The sequence below is a fragment of the Lupinus angustifolius genome, chromosome LG17, assembly GCF_001865875.1.
Source record: "Lupinus angustifolius cultivar Tanjil chromosome LG17, LupAngTanjil_v1.0, whole genome shotgun sequence".
Classification (NCBI taxonomy): domain Eukaryota; kingdom Viridiplantae; phylum Streptophyta; class Magnoliopsida; order Fabales; family Fabaceae; genus Lupinus; species Lupinus angustifolius.
Genome location: NC_032025.1, coordinates 5,383,803 through 5,405,054, shown reverse-complemented (window position 1 = coordinate 5,405,054; position 21,252 = coordinate 5,383,803). Strand labels below are relative to the sequence as shown.

General features: G+C 33.1%; 1 protein-coding gene across 1 annotated transcript; it reads left to right on the top strand.

Moving 5' to 3' along the window:
• On the top strand, nucleotides 2,343-17,811 carry LOC109331428 (phospholipid-transporting ATPase 3-like). The gene is made up of 27 exons (XM_019565913.1): nucleotides 2,343-2,636; nucleotides 3,202-3,267; nucleotides 3,750-3,811; nucleotides 4,384-4,465; nucleotides 5,661-5,771; nucleotides 7,797-7,874; nucleotides 7,967-8,063; nucleotides 9,022-9,128; nucleotides 9,366-9,431; nucleotides 10,004-10,125; nucleotides 10,331-10,421; nucleotides 10,511-10,588; nucleotides 10,685-10,801; nucleotides 11,704-11,850; nucleotides 11,923-12,027; nucleotides 12,438-12,580; nucleotides 13,886-13,987; nucleotides 14,066-14,129; nucleotides 14,218-14,430; nucleotides 14,516-14,681; nucleotides 15,060-15,139; nucleotides 15,258-15,497; nucleotides 15,688-15,909; nucleotides 16,001-16,168; nucleotides 16,258-16,620; nucleotides 16,706-16,812; nucleotides 17,249-17,811. The coding sequence occupies exons 1-27, from the start codon at nucleotides 2,517-2,519 to the stop codon at nucleotides 17,553-17,555; spliced, it is 3,624 nt and encodes a 1,207-aa protein (XP_019421458.1). The 5' UTR covers nucleotides 2,343-2,516; the 3' UTR covers nucleotides 17,556-17,811.

The window sequence follows — 21,252 nt, the reverse complement described above, 5'->3', positions numbered from 1 at the left end:
ATGAAATATTATAATTAATCTGCTACATCAATTAAAAGACAAAGATCCTGATTCTCATTCTCAGCCTCCCCCATTCCAACCGGCCCCAGTATGTCATTTTTGCTAACAAATCGGGCAGCAGCAAAAATGGAAAAAACAAAGCAGGAAAAATATTCCATTCTGTTCCTCCCACGTCCTCTACATTACATAATAATAAACCATTATGGTCAAAAATTGGTAAAAACAAAATACGAAGAATATTAAATAAATCAAATTATATATTTTATGTATGTATATCTATATATCTATATCTATACTTCTATACTATTAATAAAGGGAAAACACAAAATAATCACCTATCATGGTGTAACTTGTGTTTTCCTATTTTACCCTCAATATCTTTTTATTTTTACCAAAAAATTATATAATATTATTTTCTTATTTTATTTTTATTATCTTCTTCTTTTAAAAGTGTATTTAAAAATTGAATATTAGACTAATTGAATAAATTCAACCGCAAACTTAGCACAGAAAATTATATTTGAATTTATAAAATACAAACTATACATTACAAACGATAAGAAAGCGGATTGACAGGCACGACAGTGCATGTCAATACGCTAGTACTATATAAAGCCAAAACTTGAAATAACTCTCTCATGGTGTAATTTTTATTTTCTATATTGTCCTTAACATTATTTAATTTTTATAAAAAAAACTATATAATCCTAAGCAACTACCACCAATATATTAATTAACCACATATCTCACATTAAATTAAACATTATCATAAACACATAAAAAATATAATATATAAAAATTGAATATGTAGTATCACACAATATTCGTCGGCAGACACGAAATGCCTGTACACACTAGTACTATATAAAGCCAAACATAGTGTCACTATTATGATGTAGTTTTTATTTTTTTTTATTTTTCTCTTAACATTTATAACTTTTACAAAAAATCATATAATTATAGGTGAACATCATCAAAACATTAATTGTATTTTGAGAATATATCTCTTACCTTAAATTAGATATTCTAATAAAAAGAAAAAAATATAATTTAATGCATATCCAATAAGAAATTATAATATATAATACTTAAACTACTATAAAGACAAAACATAATATAAATAACACTATAATATAATTATTATTTTCCTATTTTGCCCTTATTATTTTTAATTTTTACAAAAAAACCATATAATTATAAATAACCACCACAAAAATATTAATTGGTGTTGAAATTATACAACTAACTAGGGATGACAATCGGTGGAATAGTCATGGGTAGTGTTTTCCTATACCCATATTGCACTATTTACGGGTACTTGCACAAGTTGTGAGTATTTCCGAGTATCCAATGGGTTTTTAAGTTTTCATATATATTTATATATTTTATAATAATCAATACATAAAAATAATTATCACGTGAATAATAAAATTTGTGTACATGTTAAATTTATTATATATTTTATTACTAAATTTCATTATAAAATAATACAAAAATAAATAATATATAGTTACAAAATAATAATAAAAATGTGACACATATAAATTATTTAATTAAAACTAAATTTATAAGTATGCGGGAATCATACAGAGCGAATATCATGATACACACTCTCACCCCTAAGCTATTTTTGTGGGTACTCATTGTGGGTATCCATGAGTGAATGTTTTTGCTATATCTACCACTAACTTTAAATTGCACATTATAATAACAATAAAAAACAATAATTTAAAACATATCTAATAAAAAGTTATAATATAAAATACATTAAATACAAAAAAGACATTACAATTATACAAAATAAAATATATAAAAATTAAATACTTAATTATATAAAATAAAAATGTGGGTCGACAATCATGAAGTATCTTTCTATGCTGATCCATATAAAAAAAAGTTTAAAATCTATGCATTGATAGTGTAAATTTTTGCTTAAAAGTTATTGATTTATATTACTTTTGCTTGAAAGTTAATAATAGTTAACATATGTAAATAATTTACTAACAATGTAAAAAATACTTATATTAAATCCATTAAAAAAAAATACTTTGAACCATATTTAAAGTACTAATAATAATAACAATAAAGCTTGGTGTCTCCCACGTCTACCACTCATCTCAAATTATTACCAATTCATTTGATATTATAATTAATGAATAGAGTGGTTGTGTTTTTATGATTTTAAATTTGGGATGGTGTGATACACGCGCCGGTTGCAGTAGCGCGAAAAAGGAAAACGATGTGTCTGGAGGAGAGGAAATAAAACATAAAGGGTAAAAACGGTAACAAAAATTTGGAGGGAGCACGTAGCAATTAGCTATAAAGAGCATAAGAGGTTACTATTCTCTATGCTCTTTTCAGCGTTTCATATTTCCATTCACATTAATACATAAGAGAAGGAAGAAAAAAAAAAGAAAAAAAAAGAAAATTAATTCAGAGAATCAACGCATCATGTTTTATATATAAAGGTTTTAAGTTATCGTCACCGTAATCATCATCGTAATCGCCGTTCGAGAATGAGTGAGTCCGTTCCTTCTACTCGGACGGTTCGACTCGGCCGAGTCAAGCCTCAAGCCCCTGGCCACCGCACCATCTTCTGCAACGACCGCGAGGCTAACCTTCCCGTTCGCTTCAAGGTTCTTCTTTCTTCGGTTTTTTATTTCTTCCGTTTTTGTTTTGGAACGTTAAATTTATGAATGTGGTTTTTGTTTCATGAACTTTGAGTAACTTTGTTTTTTGAAACTTCTTATATGTTTATGTTCATTTTTTGTTTTGCATTTCGCGCTATGGTTGGAATCATCAAGCAATACAACTACTTCTTAGTATAAATTTGTGCATAAGTTTAATCTTCTGTTTGTTTGACTTTGAGAAATCCTTTTAATTTAACTGTAGAAAGCGAGTAATGATGGAGTTTTTGTTACTGTTAACTAATTACATGAAATCAATTTTAATATATCTTTTCCTGTCATGCATAGTAACAACAATTAAGTCTTAATTCCAATAGGTGGTATCGGCTATGTGGATAGACGGACGCCGTAATAATCATAATTCTCATGCATCTTGAAACACAATTCATTAGTATTGTGTTTGTAAATTTCCAGAAATCAAGGATTTCTGCTTCCTATGTGATATTAGATTGTACATTTCATATACCAGGATTTTTAGAATTTTGATTATTTAATATAATATCTATGATTTCAGGGGAACTCAATATCAACTACAAAATACAACTTTTTCACTTTTTTCCCTAAAGGATTGTTTGAACAGGTAAGTTACGTTAATCTTTTTGATTCTTGAGAGTAGGTGAGATGCATTTTATTTCGTGTCTTTGAAAAAAAGAAGAACTCTGCTTACCAATATATGAATTTTTGCAACTATATTATTGACCAGTTTTTTTGAAGTGCATAGGACAACTCTTGCAGATGGCATCTTTTTTTGTCTTTATAACTGTTATTTGTCACACTGGAGCACTTTTTTTTCCAATTCCCACCAAGACTCGTGCAAAATTGTGTTGGTGATGTCAAATGGCTTTTTGATATACTGTGCACAAAGAAAATGTATTTTCTGTCTTGCTTTTAAAATATGTGAAGTCAAAGTCATGTTCAGAATAATTTATTAATACTATTTATTTAGAAATTAATTCATTGCTGATAGATGGTAAATTTATTTTTGTATAATTAGGTCATTCTGATGCCACCTTATCAAATTTTGTATTTAAGTGAAGATAGAAAATTTTGTTTTTGCTGCAGTTCAGGCGGGTTGCAAATCTCTACTTCCTTACCATCTCAATATTGTCTACCACACCAATCAGGTATGTAATGTTAGTTAAGTTTGCAATTACAATATTGTTTTGCTACTTGTAAGTTTAGCTGTGAGGAAGCATAATGACCGGAGGGGAACAATAATATTTTATTTTCTTTAGCTGACCTACTTACTATCTGTCAGATATATGTGGCAGTTGCGTTTGTAGTTAGGTAGTTCTTAGTAGAAGGAACCAGTATATTAAGACATTTTTATGATTAAACTTGGGCTTTCTTGATACTACTGCTGATTGCAGGAATTGTTTATTCCCCCCTCTATGTTTTTCATTTTTAGTTCTTATTACAGGATGACTACTTGAGTATTTTGGTTGACAAATTATCAGTTCAGCTAACTTTGTACTTGCCTAAATGATCCATATAAAAGCCTTGTTTGTCACTATGTTGAATTTCTAACAACTTTTAGAATTTTATTTATTTTCATTCTACTTAGCATATTGTAAAGATATATTGATTATCGGTTCTCCTGATCAGATGGTTGCTGCTCATATGTTTTTCTACAAATTTATAATTTTATTCAGATCAGAGAAGTCTAATTGCTAATTTATATTTTCTGATCTTGTAGCCCTGTGTCTCCAATAACTAATGTGCTTCCTCTATCCGTGGTGCTTCTCCTCTCACTTATTAAGGAAGCTTTTGAGGATTGGGTGAGAACACTGTGTATTTTGGTTTGGTTGCACAATGCTTTCGTTTTTATATATTTTTTCTTAGTCTTTTTGGGGTGAGGGGAGTCAGGTTTCTTCTTGCTGATAGTATTTTTGTAGGAAAATCCAACTAAGGATCTTATAGGAGAATGTTGGATAGAAAATTATGTGTAAGTAAGCATTTTGTTATGCAATTTACTTGTATGGTTTTAAGTGATTAAGCGAGTTTCCTTAAGGCTAGTTTGCGAATTGGTTGTTGGAGGGTAATGGAGGGAAGAGAAAGACTTGGGAGCCATGAAATACACTTGTGAGATGACTCTAAATTCTTCCCTTTCCCTTCCTTCAAGGTTCGGTTGCGAGGTGAATTTTGAGGGGAAGGAAAGACATCTCACAGGTTTATTTCGTGGCTTCAAAGCCATCTCACAAGTCTATTTTGTGGCTTCAAGCTTTTCCTTTTCTTTCCTTCCCTTCAAAATACAACTGACAAAGAGACCCTTAGGCTATGTATGAGAGTTATGAGAGAAAGGAAAAGAGAAATATCAAAGAGTTAGGAAGGGGAAAGAAAGAAAGGAGAAAAAAATAGAAATCAAATTAAACCTCTCCCTTGTTTGAGAGTATGAAATTTAGATGGGAGGAGAATAAAGGAATGATAATGCAAACATATTTTTTCCCTTTAAAATGTAATTAATAATGGGAAATGAACAATAATGTAATTATATAATTTTACTAAAAACATGTAGTTATTTTGACATTTTATCTCTAGAAAAAATCCAAATTAGTGGAACTATGAAAATAGGCACGTGAAGGGTTTTATAGAACTTCAGAAACCCTTCAAAACCTTCCATCTCCTTCAACCAGCTCCCAAACAAAGGAGAAGTTTTTCAAAGCCATTCCTTCCCTTCCCCTTCAAAACCACATTTCCTAATATAACTTTGACAAATATGCGGAGGGATTGAACAACTTTGCTTTTCTACTATGTCTTTGTTGTATTATTTCCCCCTGGTATATCCTTTATACTCCAATTTCTTAATTTATTTTAAAAAGGAAGTGGTTTTTGACCCCTTTCATTAAAAAATAAATTATGATAAAATCCTTAATTGGAAATAGTTCATATTTTAATACAATTCATTATGATAGTAGGATTATTTATGTGTTCCTGTTATTGATATATGCATCTTTCTTAAATTGTGTACAACAGAAGCGTTTTCAAAATGACATGGTCATAAACAATAATACCATAGATGTTTTGCAAGATGAAAAGTGGGTGTCTATACCCTGGAAAAAGTTGCAAGTTGGCGATATTGTGAAGGTGAGTTGTTATACATCTAGATTAAACGTTAACTTGTCTAGAATTTTGAACGGGTACCTACAATGGTGCCTGTCGTGTTAATATATTGTATGCTTGTCGTGTTACCATTTTTTCTGCTGCAATCTTCCTTTCACATTATCAAAATAATGGTACTGCCCTCCTATATCTGATAAAGTTCTCATTACCGTTTAGGAGAATTTGTTTTTTAATTTTCTCTTTAAATTATTAACTAAGTCTTAGTTTTATTAGGTGGATAATGGTTTTTCTTGACCTCCACCCGCACCCAGAAATTGGACCAACCATTTGGTCTAGTAGGTTTATTAATTACTATACTTAATAGGACTTCTAATGATCTCCTCTACACATGTAAAAAACACCTAAGGTAAAATTATACCATATTTTTCTACATAGGATCTACCTACTCCAACTTTCTACTTAATACATTCATTCCTAATCATATCTTGTTAGTGTATGCTCATCAAACAAAACATTGTCATTTCTTTTACATCGAGTTTATTCTCTTGTTGACATTTTACTACCCAATATTTAGTCCCATATAATATTGTAAATTTTATAGTTGTGCGATAAATTTTTCCGTTAAGCTTTAGGACCACATTTGTATCACATATGACACCTGACACACTTCGTCATTTCATCTACTCTGCTTGATCTTGTTTATATCACTCTCAATTTCTCCAATATGTTGTATGGTTCACCCATAATACTTAAATCTAGTGACTTGTGGTATGATATGATCTCAAATTTTTACTTCTATAGCAGTTATTGGTCTCTTGCTAAACTTATGCTCTGTATTAATTTGTTTGTTATGGAAATTATTTGTTTCTAAAGGTTGTCTCCACATTTCTAGTTTCTTATTCAATTTCTCTTAAGTCTCTAACTATGATAAATATCATTCGCAAAAAGCATGTCTAGGAATGGGAATAGGGTGGGTTGGGGTCATGTTTTACCTTCCCCAAACTCTAGACCCTCGAGGTTGAAAAAAATGAACCCCATCCCCAACCTGGCACTGAACCGGCTTTAACCTCTGACCTATACACATAAAAGGGTATTTATTGTTTGTCCCAGTTGCACTGACATGTCTTTGGTCCAGATGCATTGACCCCGTCTTTGTCCTAATTGCATTGACCCCGTCTTTGTCCAAGATGTACCGGTTCTTTCTTTGTCCCAGATGTACTGGTTGTCTAGCCCTGTCTTGTTGCCCAAATGTAGTGAACTTGCCTTTGGCCCAGTTGCATTTGATTGCTTGCTGAGAAACTTCTGTGAAGGTTGATGATCGTTCTGATTGTCTTTCACAATTATCTTACTATCATTTCTCGAACGTATCCAACATCCTGGAGTTGCCTTCCTGGCCATTGTTTTTGTGGAGCTCAACTTTTATGTTTATTGTTATTTTTAATCGAGGGGCATTACATTGTGTTCATGCAACAATAAACTTAAGCTTGAGCGAGTCATATAATATTTAGAAATATTTTGTAATATATTATCATCTCCTAGAATCTATTAGGATCGATTATGTCATTATAGTTAATCATGCTGGGATCATTTTAGGTAATTATGTTAGAATTGTATTTGTATTTAGGCATTGGCCTATAAATAGGACCATCTTGTGTACCTATGATTCTGTGAATAATACCAACACATTAGATTAATATCAATCTTCAATTATTGTAATTCGAGGATTAGCCTTGGCGTAACGGTAAGGTTGCTTTTCTGTGGCTGGGAGGTCATGAACTCAAATCTTGGAAACAACTTTTTCGATTGTGAGGTTAAGACTGCATACGTCTACCCTCCCCAGACCCCACTAGTTGGGAGTCTCGTCCACTAGGCTGCCCTTTTCCATTATTGTAATTCTATATTTTCTTTCTTCCTTCTTCCCTACCTAAAACCCTCCAATTCAACAGTTTGTGTATGCATTTTTTCTCCAGAGGCTTTGTAATGGTTTCATTGCTGGTTTTCTATTTACAACGGAGATACTTACTATTAGTGCAACATTTTTCTTTGCAGGTTAAGCAAGATGGATTCTTTCCTGCAGATCTGCTTTTCCTGGCTAGTACAAATGTAGACTGTGTCTGCTACATTGAGGTTTATTTAGTTATTCCAATCTGAAAGTTAGTGTTGTGTTAACATCCTTTTATAGTCATTATCGCTTGTTAATCCTGGGTTTGGGGTGATAGACTGCGAATTTGGATGGGGAAACCAACTTGAAGATTAGGAAAGCATTGGAGAAGACTTGGGATTACCTGATTCCAGAGAAGGCATCCGAGTTCAAAGGTTTAGATTTTTTATTGACTTGTGGTTCTTCAGTGCCCTCAACCTTCTTTAAAATTGCTCTGATCCTACATTGTGCGTTTGATTTGTTATTGAAATTCTAATATACTTGATGTAAGCCTATCAGCCAAACTTTTTATCGCTTTTAATCTCAAATCTTATTCTTTGAAGCATTTGAGATGAATAAATTTTTTGTTGTGTCAACATTGTGTCACTCATCTATCTGAGCAGTGAGTACCTATAGCTTTAATTAAGTTGACTGGATGTCCTTATTATGGACCTACCTATAGCTTCAATTATTTATGCTGCATATTTTAATATATATGACTACAGGAATGCACATCATATTTTCAAGTTGCATCCTCTTTGTGTGGAATCTAGTTTGTGTGATGGTATATTATTTTTGTTAGAATATTAGCATTTATGTTAGAAATAGTAACTCACTCTCGATTGCAATTTTGACGATTGCTGATTGTGATCTAGTGATTAAGATGTAATTTAGCCACTGATTATTTACCAGACTGGTTTCCATCATTCTGTAATGACAGATCAGTTTGCATATTAGAGACACAATTTATCTCAAAGCACTATTTTGATATTGTATCAAAGTGGCACCACCATTGGCGAGCTAATCTCGTCACTATACTGGCAAGTTCACAGAAATCTAGGACTTTTCTCTCATGGTATTTCTTTTGTGCGTGTCTCTCTCCAATTGGCTGAGCAATGAGCGTAGTTTTTTCCTGTACTATTTATATATTAACTTGTTTATTTTCTGGTTAATTCTTCTTACTTCTGTTAGAACTTTGAAACTCCTAAATCATATTTGTCCGTAGGACTTCTTATGGCTTTTAAACAATGACTGTATATCCCTTGAGTGTCAATTCTTGTTATATTTTGCAAAATTTGATCCGTTGCTCGTTTATTTCTACGTCATGACGTGTAGTTATATAACTTCTTGCAGGCGAAGTTCAGTGTGAACAACCAAACAATTCATTATATACCTTCACTGGAAATCTGATAATTCAAAACCAAACACTGCCTATCACTCCAAACCAACTTCTGTTGCGAGTATGTTATTCTTTTTTTTTTGCTCCTGCTTACTTGTTGTGAGTTCTATGTTTATTCATAAAATATTCTTAGTTGTTTGTTGCGGTTGATAGAGAATGTGGAGTTCTTTTCTTTTTTGTTGGGTTTGTTTTATAAATCATATATTGCTTTTTATCATTGACAGATACAGATATTTTGTTTACTCATCATATATGAAACTAACTGGTATTGACATATTGAAATTTCTTGCTTCTTCAGGGATGCAGTCTCAGGAATACAGAGTATATTGTTGGGGTTGTGATTTTTACTGGACATGAAACAAAGGTTTGTACTATTACATGTTGCCTAGTGATGATACTTGTTACCCTATTCAGCATTTAGTCAAAATATAGTTATAAAAAGTAATTGTAGTAATGCATTGATTACTGAAATATGTTAACAGTGACATATTGCTATTCTTCACCTTTTGATGTTATCATGATTATCATAGCATTTTATGTTTTAAACTTTGGTATTATGCCATATGTTTGTGGGTATCCTTTTGGGTGCCGGGGAAAGGAGAAAATAACTTTAAATTGACTTCCTCAGTTCCTCCATGGCTGTTTTGATGTGTTTGCATTGATTTCCTTGTTCATTGCAATGGTACCTTAAAACTGTCACCACATTTCATTTCACTTTAATTCCTTATCCATTTGGCAGTGTTGATTGCTGTCTTTTTTGTCATTCTCCTTTTGGGTGTGGATTGACTTGGGATCTTGGATTGAGTTATAGGAAATTACTTGTGCAGTGCTGTATTCGCTTTTCAGGATATTTTTTGCTGTTCCCCCCAGTTGCAACTTGTTCCTTCTGTAATTGTTCATGGACACTGTTTTATAGACACTTGGAATACATTGCAGGTGATGATGAATGCTATGAATGTTCCTTCCAAAAGAAGTACATTGGAGAGGAAGCTTGACAAGCTCATACTAATTTTATTTGCGACTCTCTTTATGATGTGTTTTATCGGAGCCGTAGGCAGGTGTGTGAGTAAAACAGATAGTTCACCTGGTTGTCATTGCTGCTAATATTTATAGGCTTTATGATTGCCTGTCTTAGAAAACTCAATTGAGGGAGTTTTTGCTTTATTTACATTTTCTATATTAGCTTTATTTTTTTTTATTTATTATTACTGCTATTATTGGTATTACTACTGAATAATATTCATGGATCTGTGTAAATTGCAGTGCTATCTTCGTAAACAATAAGTATTTCTACTTACGTCTTGAATCATCAGAGGAGGGCTCAGCCCAGTTTGACCCAAGAAACAGATTTTTGGTAGTATAGATTATTCATCAAGATGAATAGCTATCTTATTTGTTGTCTTCTTGACTTGTTGTCTTTGGTTCTGCTTCCTATGTTTCCAGGTTTTCCTTCTGACTATGTTTACCCTCATCACTTTGTACTCAACAATTATCCCCATTTCACTTTATGTGTCAATAGAGGTTTGTGTCTCAGCCATTCATATGCCCTAGAAATGTCATTGTTTTGATAAAAGGATTTTATTGGTGAATGGGAATTTCTTTTGGCTGTTGCATCAGATGATAAAATTTATTCAGTCCACTCAGTTTATCAACAAGGACTTGAACATGTACCATAAGGAAACAAATACCCCAGCGTTGGCCAGAACATCAAATCTGAATGAAGAACTTGGACAGGTATATTGCAATCACATTTTGTTTTCTTGACAGGAAAATGTTTTTTACGGACAAAGTTGAAAGGAAGTGTGAGAGAAAGCAAGAAAAACTTAAAAGAACAAGAATAAGGTAAAATGAAAAGAAATATAATAAATCAATATGTATAAGATTATAAAACTGTAAAAGTAACCTTCAAAGTAGTCAAGGGCAGAAGATCTTTTGTATCGTGAACCGTCACATCTCTGCTAAGCCAAGCCTCCCTCGCCCGGCAATCTTCCACTTAGATTTATCTTCCTGAAATAATAAATAGACACTCCCATATATGCCTGAAGAGGCCCTTTCAAAACCTACATAACAAAAGTCATCTCAAAACTTGATTAGTTATATACTGTGCTCTATTGCCTTTATGCTCCAATATTTCTTTGTAGCTTTTAATTTTTAATATGTGAATTTCCTTTTCCAGTTTCCTTTTCTTTCTATGCATGTTTTTCCAGTCAAACATATTTTCTTGAAGCACTAACCAAGTTTAACCGTGTTGATTCCGGACGTTGTGGGTCTCATATTGATATGACTCCTTCCTGTATGCCTAAGTAGCTTTTTTTAGATTAATCATGCCTGCTCTAGTCTCGACTATTATCTCCTGTCTTTATATTTACTACCACATTTCTAACTTCAGTGGTTATTGGTTAGGAATATTTGTGCTTGATTCCGTTTCTTTTCTCCCCCCTACTTCCTCTATTCTCCTGTCCAATTGTTTTATTGTTTCATATATGAATGAGCTAAATATTAAGTTGTCTTATAAAAGGCTGTACATATATTTCTGGGAGATGTTATCGATATCTCCATCACTTTACAAGTACTTGAATCAGTTATTGTCACATTTCTGAGTTGCGTTATGCAGTTTGACTTACTGATTGGATTAGGTGGAATACGTCTTCTCTGACAAAACTGGTACTTTGACAAGAAACTTGATGGAGTTCTTCAAGTGTTCAATTGGAGGAGAGATATATGGAAATGGCTTGACTGAAACTGAGAAGGGGTTGGCAGAGCGTAATGGTGTAAAACTTGAGGTAATACACATGTTCATTGAATAGAAATAGTCAGTGGATCATGATGATGGAAGGTTTATTCCTTTTCCACAGGAAAATATCACAACCAATGCAGTAAGAGAGAGGGGTTTTAATTTTAATGATGCTAGGCTTATGAGTGGAGCTTGGAGGAATGAGCCGAATCCTGATAGCTGCAAGGTAAATCATTTTGCTTGTCTTGAACTAGTGGCAGCTGTTTATTTATGCTTTCAACCTAGCCTTGATTTTCACGGTTTGCAATTTTGATCCTTGCTTGCTGAGTAAAAAGGGATTTTATAGATCGTATTGATAATATTGTGAATGATGATGGGATGATATTGTGATATAAGACAAATACTAACCCATATTTATACCGATATTAGACTCCTAATTAAATAAAGAAACAAAACATGAAAGTTAAAATAAATATTCTCAATCCTAAGAGATCTTCTAAGATACTCTAAACAAGTCTAACACATAACCATCCTAATATCTAATATGCTTATGTCTTGAATTCAGTAGGTCCAATCTTGTACTGTGGTTTAGTTTGTTATTTGACACAGAAGTATAATGTTTTATTGGCTACGTAGGAATTCTTCAGATGCCTTGCTATATGCCATACTGTGCTTCCCGAGGGTGATGAATCCCCTGAGAAGATCAGATATCAAGCTGCATCACCTGATGAATCTGCTTTGGTTATTGCGGCAAAGAACTTCGGTTTTTTCTTTTACAGGTTTGCACTTGACACTTCTTGACTATATTCTAGTTTTCTGCATAACTGTTTTTCCATTTTGCCTTGCTTTTACATGTTGCACACTACTCATTAAACTTTGGTGGATAATCTGTACTTTTATAAAATAATGATTTTGTTTTTTGTTTCCACCTTTTAGTTAGATGGAGATCTTATGGCTCATTTTTCTGTTTTGACCCTTGTCCCATTAATACTTGGTTGCCACATGTACTTTCAGTTATCCCTTTACATTCATATCTAAATTTGATTCAATCCAATTATATCTTAGCTGTAGACTGAGTCTATCTTCTTCAGATGCAGCCGTGCAGTAAAGTCATCAAAGTTAAATATTTTTCTGTGGTCAGATTCTAGTGTCTGAATTTGGAGAAAAACTGTATTACATTTCCCTTTATCAAAGCTGATTACTGGGCTAAGATTAAATGGGGAAAGTGGTACAGGTCCTAAAAATAGAAAGAAGTGAAGTCCTCTCTCTAGAAAAGGAAATATCCTAAACCATTCAATTATTAGGACATAATATCACATAAAACACAGTTGACCCTATTGAATAGGAATTGCCTATTATGCATCAATTTTCCAACCCTTTCGTCAAACTGGGTGGTACATCTCAATCAGCCAAGACTAGATGGCGGTATGGCTGGTGCCAGAGGTCACCTGAAAAAAGGTGTCTGGACTATAGCACACACTCACACCTACCAGCACATTGGAAAATGTGCAGATGATGGTTTGAGTGCAGAATGGCGCATGGTAAATCAGATGGTGGTCTGTCTTCCGTGCTGGTGCCAGTTGGTGGTTTGTCCCTCTGGTTCGAGGTCACTGGTGGTGATTTCAGTTTGTCAGAAGGTCACAGCTGTTGGTGGGGAATGCTGTGATCTGAATGGATAGAATGAAGGACAGGGCACCACTTGCCGAAGAATCGGAGAAAGTGTGTAATTGAATGCATTGCTTCGATACTTATCAGCATATAAAATTACGAAAGGAGTAATCACAAGGCTCATTACATACTAAAATCAGCTAACCAACTGAATACAGGTGACCTATAAAAAATACATTATTAAAAATGTACCTAGATCTATCACTTTAAATTTGCTCTATTATAGAAAAAAGAACGAGGTTCAAATCTGTCTTACATTTAACTCTTAAGGCTGTGTCTGAGTTAAGCTTTCATTTGAGAAGCTTGGTGGAAACCTGAGTCCTTTATGTTATAACCCTAAATATGGCTTTTTATTCTGGGTTCTACGACTACATGAGCTATGTGAGTTGATCCTAATCAGCTTTGTTTTTTGCCAGACGCACACCTACGACGATATATGTTCGTGAATCTCATGTTGAGAAGATGGGTAAAATTCAAGATGTGTCATATGAGATTTTGAATGTGCTCGAGTTTAACAGGTAAAACTGTCTATCCCTGTTTCTGGAAACTTTCAAGGGTCTGGACAACACTTGAAATCTCTGTTCCATTATTAATAGTACAAGGAAGCGCCAGTCTGTTGTATGTCGTTATCCAGATGGAAGGCTTGTATTGTACTGTAAGGTAATAATCTCGAGATTTCTACTCAAGATTGAAACTGCATGAGTTTGGCTTAGAAGATAACATCTTCCAAGGAGCTTGCTTTTCACAGGGTGCTGATACTGTAATCTTCGAGAGATTAGCTGATGATTACAATAGTATAAAAAAAGTGACTAGGGAGCATTTGGAACAATTTGGATGTGCTGGACTACGTACATTATGCCTTGCCTACAAAGATTTACACCCTGATGTTTATGAAAGCTGGAATGAAAAGTTCATCAATGCCAAATCTTCTCTACATGATCGTGAAAAGAAGTTAGATGAGGTGCATAAATTTTAGATAACATCACGTGTATTTCACTATATGTGAGTTATTTTTGTTTGGGCTGATATGAATGGAAATTACACAGGTGGCTGAACTTATAGAAAATGATCTCATTTTGATTGGTAGCACTGCCATAGAAGACAAGCTTCAAGAGGGAGTACCAGCTTGTATAGAGACTCTTCAAAGAGCTGGCATTAAAATTTGGGTGCTTACAGGGGACAAGATTGAAACAGCAATAAATATTGCCTATGGTGAGTCTGCTTTCATTGGAGTTAGTTTTTCTGCATCTTGATAATTTATGCAAATTGTAGAGATGGTAGAATCTCGCCTTAGGTGAGTTGGACATGTGCGCGGGAGACCAGTAGAAACCTCAGTAAGGAGAGTAGGTCATATGAATGTTTGTCCAACTCATAAAGGCAGAGGTAGGTCAAGAAAAACCATATGTGAAACTACTAAGGCAGACTGGATCATAATGGACATGATTTATGATAGAGCATTATGGTGTTGTTTGATCCATGTGGCTGACCTCATCTAGTGGAATTAAGGCTTGCTTGTTGCTTTTGATAATCTTGTGCCTAATAATGTTGTTATTACTCAATTTACATTGTTTTTCCACCCTTTGTCTGTAGCATGCAATCTAATAAACAATGAGATGAAGCAATTTATTATCAGTTCAGAAACTGATGCAATTAGAGAGGTTGAAGACAGGGTAAGCTCCAGTTTTTCGCTTTCACAATTTGTTGACCAACGTCTTATATATCTGACTGTAATAGTTGTATTCTTTTGTAATTTATTTTATCTGACTGTAATAGTTGTATTTTCTTTAGGGGGACCAAGTAGAAATTGCACGATTTATTAAAGAAGAAGTGAAAAGAGAGCTCAAGAAGTGCCTCGAGGAAGCACAGAGCTATGTTAGCTCTATATCTAAACCAAAATTAGCACTTGTAATTGATGGTAAATGTTTAATGTATGCACTGGATCCAAGTTTGAGAGTCATGCTGCTGAAATTCAGTTTGAGTTGCCATGCTGTTGTTTGCTGTCGGGTTTCTCCTTTACAGAAAGCTCAGGTAAAAGTGCACCAAGGCAGATAACTTGCTATTTCTCCTTACCTTATTCTTGTTGATTTGTAGAGAGTTTACGGTAAGCAAGAAGGTTAGTTTTGAATCAAATTTTGGCCTAGTTAGTACTAAGTGTCTGGAGTAACTTGCCTAGTAGATTTTGGGCTTGTTTGGATCATAGCTCCTTGTGCTTACACAGGTCACAAGTTTGGTCAGGAAAGGTGCAAAGAAAATAACACTTAGTATTGGCGATGGAGCTAATGATGTCAGCATGATTCAAGCTGCTCATGTTGGTGTTGGCATAAGTGGGTTGGAGGGGATGCAAGCTGTGATGGCTAGTGATTTTGCCATTGCACAGTTCCGTTACCTTGCAGATTTGCTTCTTGTTCATGGCCGGTGGTCATATTTTCGAATATGCAAGGTGCCATGTTTTTGTGAATTCTACACTTGTATGTGTAGCTTCTTTTTTCTTCCTCTCTTGGATGTAACATCCTTGAAATTGGTTATTGCAGGTGGTGTTATACTTCTTTTACAAGAATCTCACATTTACTCTTACTCAGTTTTGGTTTACTTTTCAAACTGGGTTTTCTGGCCAGAGATTCTATGATGATTGGTTTCAGTCATTGTATAATGTTATCTTCACTGCACTGCCTGTGGTTATTGTTGGACTATTTGACAAGGTATCACATTCTTTCCAATCATCTGGGATTGCAGTAAGTTTTATTTCAGATGTTTACATGGTTTAATGATTTACTTGTGCCTTTGCAAGGATGTCAGTGCATCTCTATCGAAGAAGTATCCTGAATTATACATGGAGGGAATAAGAAATGTCTTTTTCAAATGGAGAGTTGTGGCTATATGGGCCTTTTTTTCTGTCTACCAATCTCTGATATTGTTTTATTTTGCGAGTACATCAAGTTTAACTGCCAAAAATTCAGCAGGAAAGATATTTGGGCACTGGGATGTCAGTACAATGGCCTTCACATGTATTGTATTAACCGTTAACTTGCGTCTTCTTATGATATGCAATTCAATCACAAGATGGCATTATTATAGTGTTGGTGGAAGTATATTAGCATGGTTTATTTTTGTTTTTATATATACGGGGATCAGCACTCCTTATGATCGACAGGTAAATTATAAGAATAAATGTTGGTAATTTTTTAATCACCCCTTGGAAACACTATTTACATAAGTTCTATATCATTTACTTGCAGGAGAACTTATATTTTGTCATATATATCTTGCTCAGTACATTATATTTCTACCTTACATTGCTACTGGTTCCGGTTGCTGCACTTTTCTGCGACTTTGTTTACCAAGGGTAATGTTCAGGTTCCAAGTACTTGGCTTCATATTTTTGTACATGCATGATATTGATGAAGATATCTTAATGATTCACTTTGGATATTTTACATTCATATTTCATAAGAATCTTTTATTAAAATATTTATGTCAGGTAATGTCTCGGAAGTTAACCTGCTCAAAAGCAAAGGCGTATCAGTTTCAACTTTCAGTAAATAGTCATATTTTTTCACTTTTTAACTATATGTTTGGCTAATGATAATGGTTTCTATAATACGGCTTCTCATGGAAATGATGTTATGCATTCGATATGATCATTTTTTCAAGCACTTGTAACCCGAGAATCTCGTGTTAATTGTATGTATGGTAGCAATAGACAGATTCAGACAGTGTTCCCTTTGTTTATTCCTACCGGCTACCACGCAATACTTAGGTTTTTGCCCATCTGGTTGCAGGGTTCAGAGATGGTTCTTCCCTTATGATTATCAGATTATTCAAGAAATGCATAGACAAGAGTACGACGACACTGGCAGGGAGCAACTGATAGAGATGGGGGGCATTCTTAGCCCAGCTGAGGCGAAGAGCCATGGCGTATCTCAGTTGCCACAAGAGATATCAAAACATACCGGGTTTGCTTTTGATTCACCTGGTTATGAGTCATTTTTTGCTGCACAGCTTGGTATTTATGCCCCACAAAAAGCATGGGATGTTGCAAGACGAGCAAGCATGAAACCTCGGCTAAAGATTGGACAGAAAAAGTAGTTTGGTTCAAACCAAAAGGTAAGTAGAATGGATTAGGATGATTGTAAAATGGAATAGTTTGCTTTAAACCAAAAGGAAAGTTAGCATGTTTATGTTGGTAGACACAGATAGGTTTTTCAGGATTGTCACAAATTCACATGTATATTTTCAACTGTTTATTAGATGTGTTTATTTATAAATTCAGAAATGGTTTAATGCATGTGCAACCCAAAAAGGTGGTGGGTGCAATTACAATTATCGAATAAGCCACTTTTTTACACTTTTTTATTTGTTAAATTTGTTTATAAACCTATTATTATGATCTAGTTGTTTTGAGACATTCTTTTCTTTGTTGGTTGTATATGTTTTTACCGTCTCCTATATAATCTATTTGTTGGTTGTATATGTTTTACCATCTCCATATATAATTCATTTTTTTAATTAGAATTCTTGTCATGAGGATTGCACAAAATTTTGCTGGCAGAGTCAAAAGCCCTTTTGATTGATAGCGTCTTGCTTTGGAATATGTGGAGTTAAGCATGTATTCAAAATAATTTAGTGAAATTACACAGACCATTCCTTACTTTTTTACACCTACACACACAAATCTCTCATTGTTTTTATACTTTTATTACATTGATCACCTCTGCATAAGAAATAAGTGTAATCTTTTAAACAAAAAATGTGATAAATGCAATTAAGTTAAACAAAATATGATATATTGTGGAGATAAGTTTAAATAATTTACAAATCAATGTATCTTTATTATTTTTGGTTACAAAATGCATCAACAATTCTAAAGAAATATTGCTTAAATCACGCTTATAATATAGTGTAACGAACAAAAAATAATAAAGAAATATTAACTCATATTATATGAACTTGTCTGCACAATATATTGTGTTGTTTAACTTAATTGCATTTACATCATTTTTTTATAAGATTACATCTGTTTCCTATGTGTGGTTAGTGTAATGAAAGTGTAAAAATTAGGGGAGATTTGTGTAGGTGTAAAAAAGTGAGGGGTAGTTTATGTAATTTCACCAAAACTCAGGGGTGTCAGCATAATTTACTCTTATTACTTTTTGTGTTAAAGTTCATTCATTGTTAATTAAAGGTAAATCAATTAGTAATGAATAACTTTATGACCCAAGTGGATCCTAAGGTCTGTTACTGTTGATACTACACAAAAATAATTCTTTAACTCACTCTATACTTTCAAGATGTTTTCATTTACCTAACCCCAAACCAACTAAAAAGGCTACCAGAAACTCAGCCTCCTTCACCTTGAGTTGTGTATACATCAAATGGTATAAAGCACTTTTAAGGGCACCTAAGTAGGCCATTCCATTAGAAAGAAATGGCTGAATGGAGATTTTTACTATCCAACTCAACATTGGTATAAATATAGCAAAATCAAATACTTTGCATGCAGAAAAGCCAAAATCTTAACATAATATAAAGATTCCTGCATAAAATAAACATTTGTGTTCTATGTATCGAATCCAATCATAGAAATAAAAGCAGTGGTTAATCACTCAGTAGTGCTCTCAGTCATCTAGGTACTGAGATAAAAAGATTAGTTTTTTATAACAAATCCACAAAGATACGGGAAATACAGTAACATAGAGAGAATATTTTGCTTCTACTGCTTAAATATGTTCCCAACTGGATTTGCTTTTAATATCTTACATTACCCTTTTCCATGATGATAATATGTCACTTGATTAGGCACTAAGTAATTTGAAAATGTATTTAAAGCATTAAATTTGCTTATCCTAATGCAGTAACGCCTTACTTTTCATTGTCAATTAAAGGATGATTATTCTTTGTTTCATTATATCATTTGCAGAGGAGAAGAATATTTTGCAATCAAACCTTAATTTCACTATACAGAATCGGCTATATGAATCATACTGTTATTATAATACTTAAGTTGCTATATCTAATATATATGCATGATATAAAAAAACTAATGTCACTTGAAATTAGTACATAGAATAAGTTACATAAACATTATCCTCTAGATCAACATGCCATTTGTTCAAGCTCTATCTACTATAACATCATTAGCGGATACATATGGGTCATTAGGAAAATGCTTAAATATTTTTAGTCTTTGCGTTTAGAGTTGTGCTAATCTTAGTCTACATACTTTTATTTTTTAGAGTTTAATATTTTCATTTTGAGTTGGTGTTCATTTAAGCTCCCAACATGAACTATGGATGGAAAATGCTAATGGATCCACATCAAGGATGTCATGTCATAGGGACTAAAAGTAAAACTCTCTTTTTTATCATAGTGGTATATCTTTGTTTCAGTTTGAATCTAAGATAGGTTTGTCTGAACTGGTTGCAAGTGACAGAGTGGGAATGAGCTAGGAGTGGAGACATTGAAGGGCAAAAGACTTCTAGTCCGAGATTAGGTCCACCGGTGTCTAAATTGAGGTTCGTTGATACCATGATTCACAAAGTTGAAACAATGTGATGATATGGTTGTTTGTGAAAACTAGGAATTTAAAGATGAATTCTAAGTCTCCGGTTAATAAGGGTAGGATTCTAATAAAAATAAGAATAGAATCTCAACTTTCTTATTGAATTATGCAATAATTACAAGAATTACAAGAAGAAGAGTATATTATATGAATGAAATTGTACATATTCAACTAACTTGTTCTACAAGTTACTTATATAGCTCATTTTTCTAACTAACTTTCTCCCACAATTCTATTAGTAACTAACTACATTATTACAATTATGTCTTTATCGTGCTATAAATGACTGCTTTGTTGGATTGAATATAGTGGTGGTAGGTTGGGTTTAGATTTTCATAAGTAAATTGGGTAGATTAGGGAAGAAGAATGAGTAACTGATTTTTGCTAGAAAATATGAATTTTGTTTTTAGTCGCCATAAAAAATAAAATTTTGCATGTAGTCCCTAAATTATTTTTAATTTTATCCCTAATGTTATGTATCATTTAGGTGTTAGTGTTGACGTGACCTCCATTAGGTAACATTAGTATTTTATGTTGAGGACATAAATTAACATTGAGTCATAATATAGCTAAACTAAAGAAAATAAAATATGGGGACTAAAATGGAAGTAAGGGTTACAAAAATATATGATTAGGTGAATTGAAAATTTAATTTCTTGGTTTTTAATTCAAAATGATGGTTTTGTCTCTGGTCTAGAATCTAAACATTGTGTCAAACTAATTCATTTAGTGAAAATGCTAATTCATAAAATTGCCAAGTCTAACATATTCCTAACTACTAATTAACAATAACCTTTCTGGAACAGAATTTCTCATATATTATACCACATACCCATCTTCTAGATGAATTTTTAATATAAGTTAGGTACACCACTAAAGAATAAAACCATTAAATTTTATCCATTTGTTTTGGGAGGTCCAAAAAGTTCTCCAATGTGAAAATCAGATGATAGCCTCCAACCTTATAACTATGAAATTGATTAACTTTGTATATGTCCACAGGTATAAATCACTGTCAAGTGCCAATATATAAGTTAATATTCCACACCTCAAACATGTGTGTGCCATAGGCAAGGCATCAATTCTCAAAGCTTTGGTCTTTTAGAGTAATACATCATTTTCTACTATGAATAACTAAGTTATTCAAGTACCTTCAAGTTGAAGCTATGCATTGGATTCTCCCACAAAAATCACTTTTGGTTTTTAATTATTGTCATATTCAAG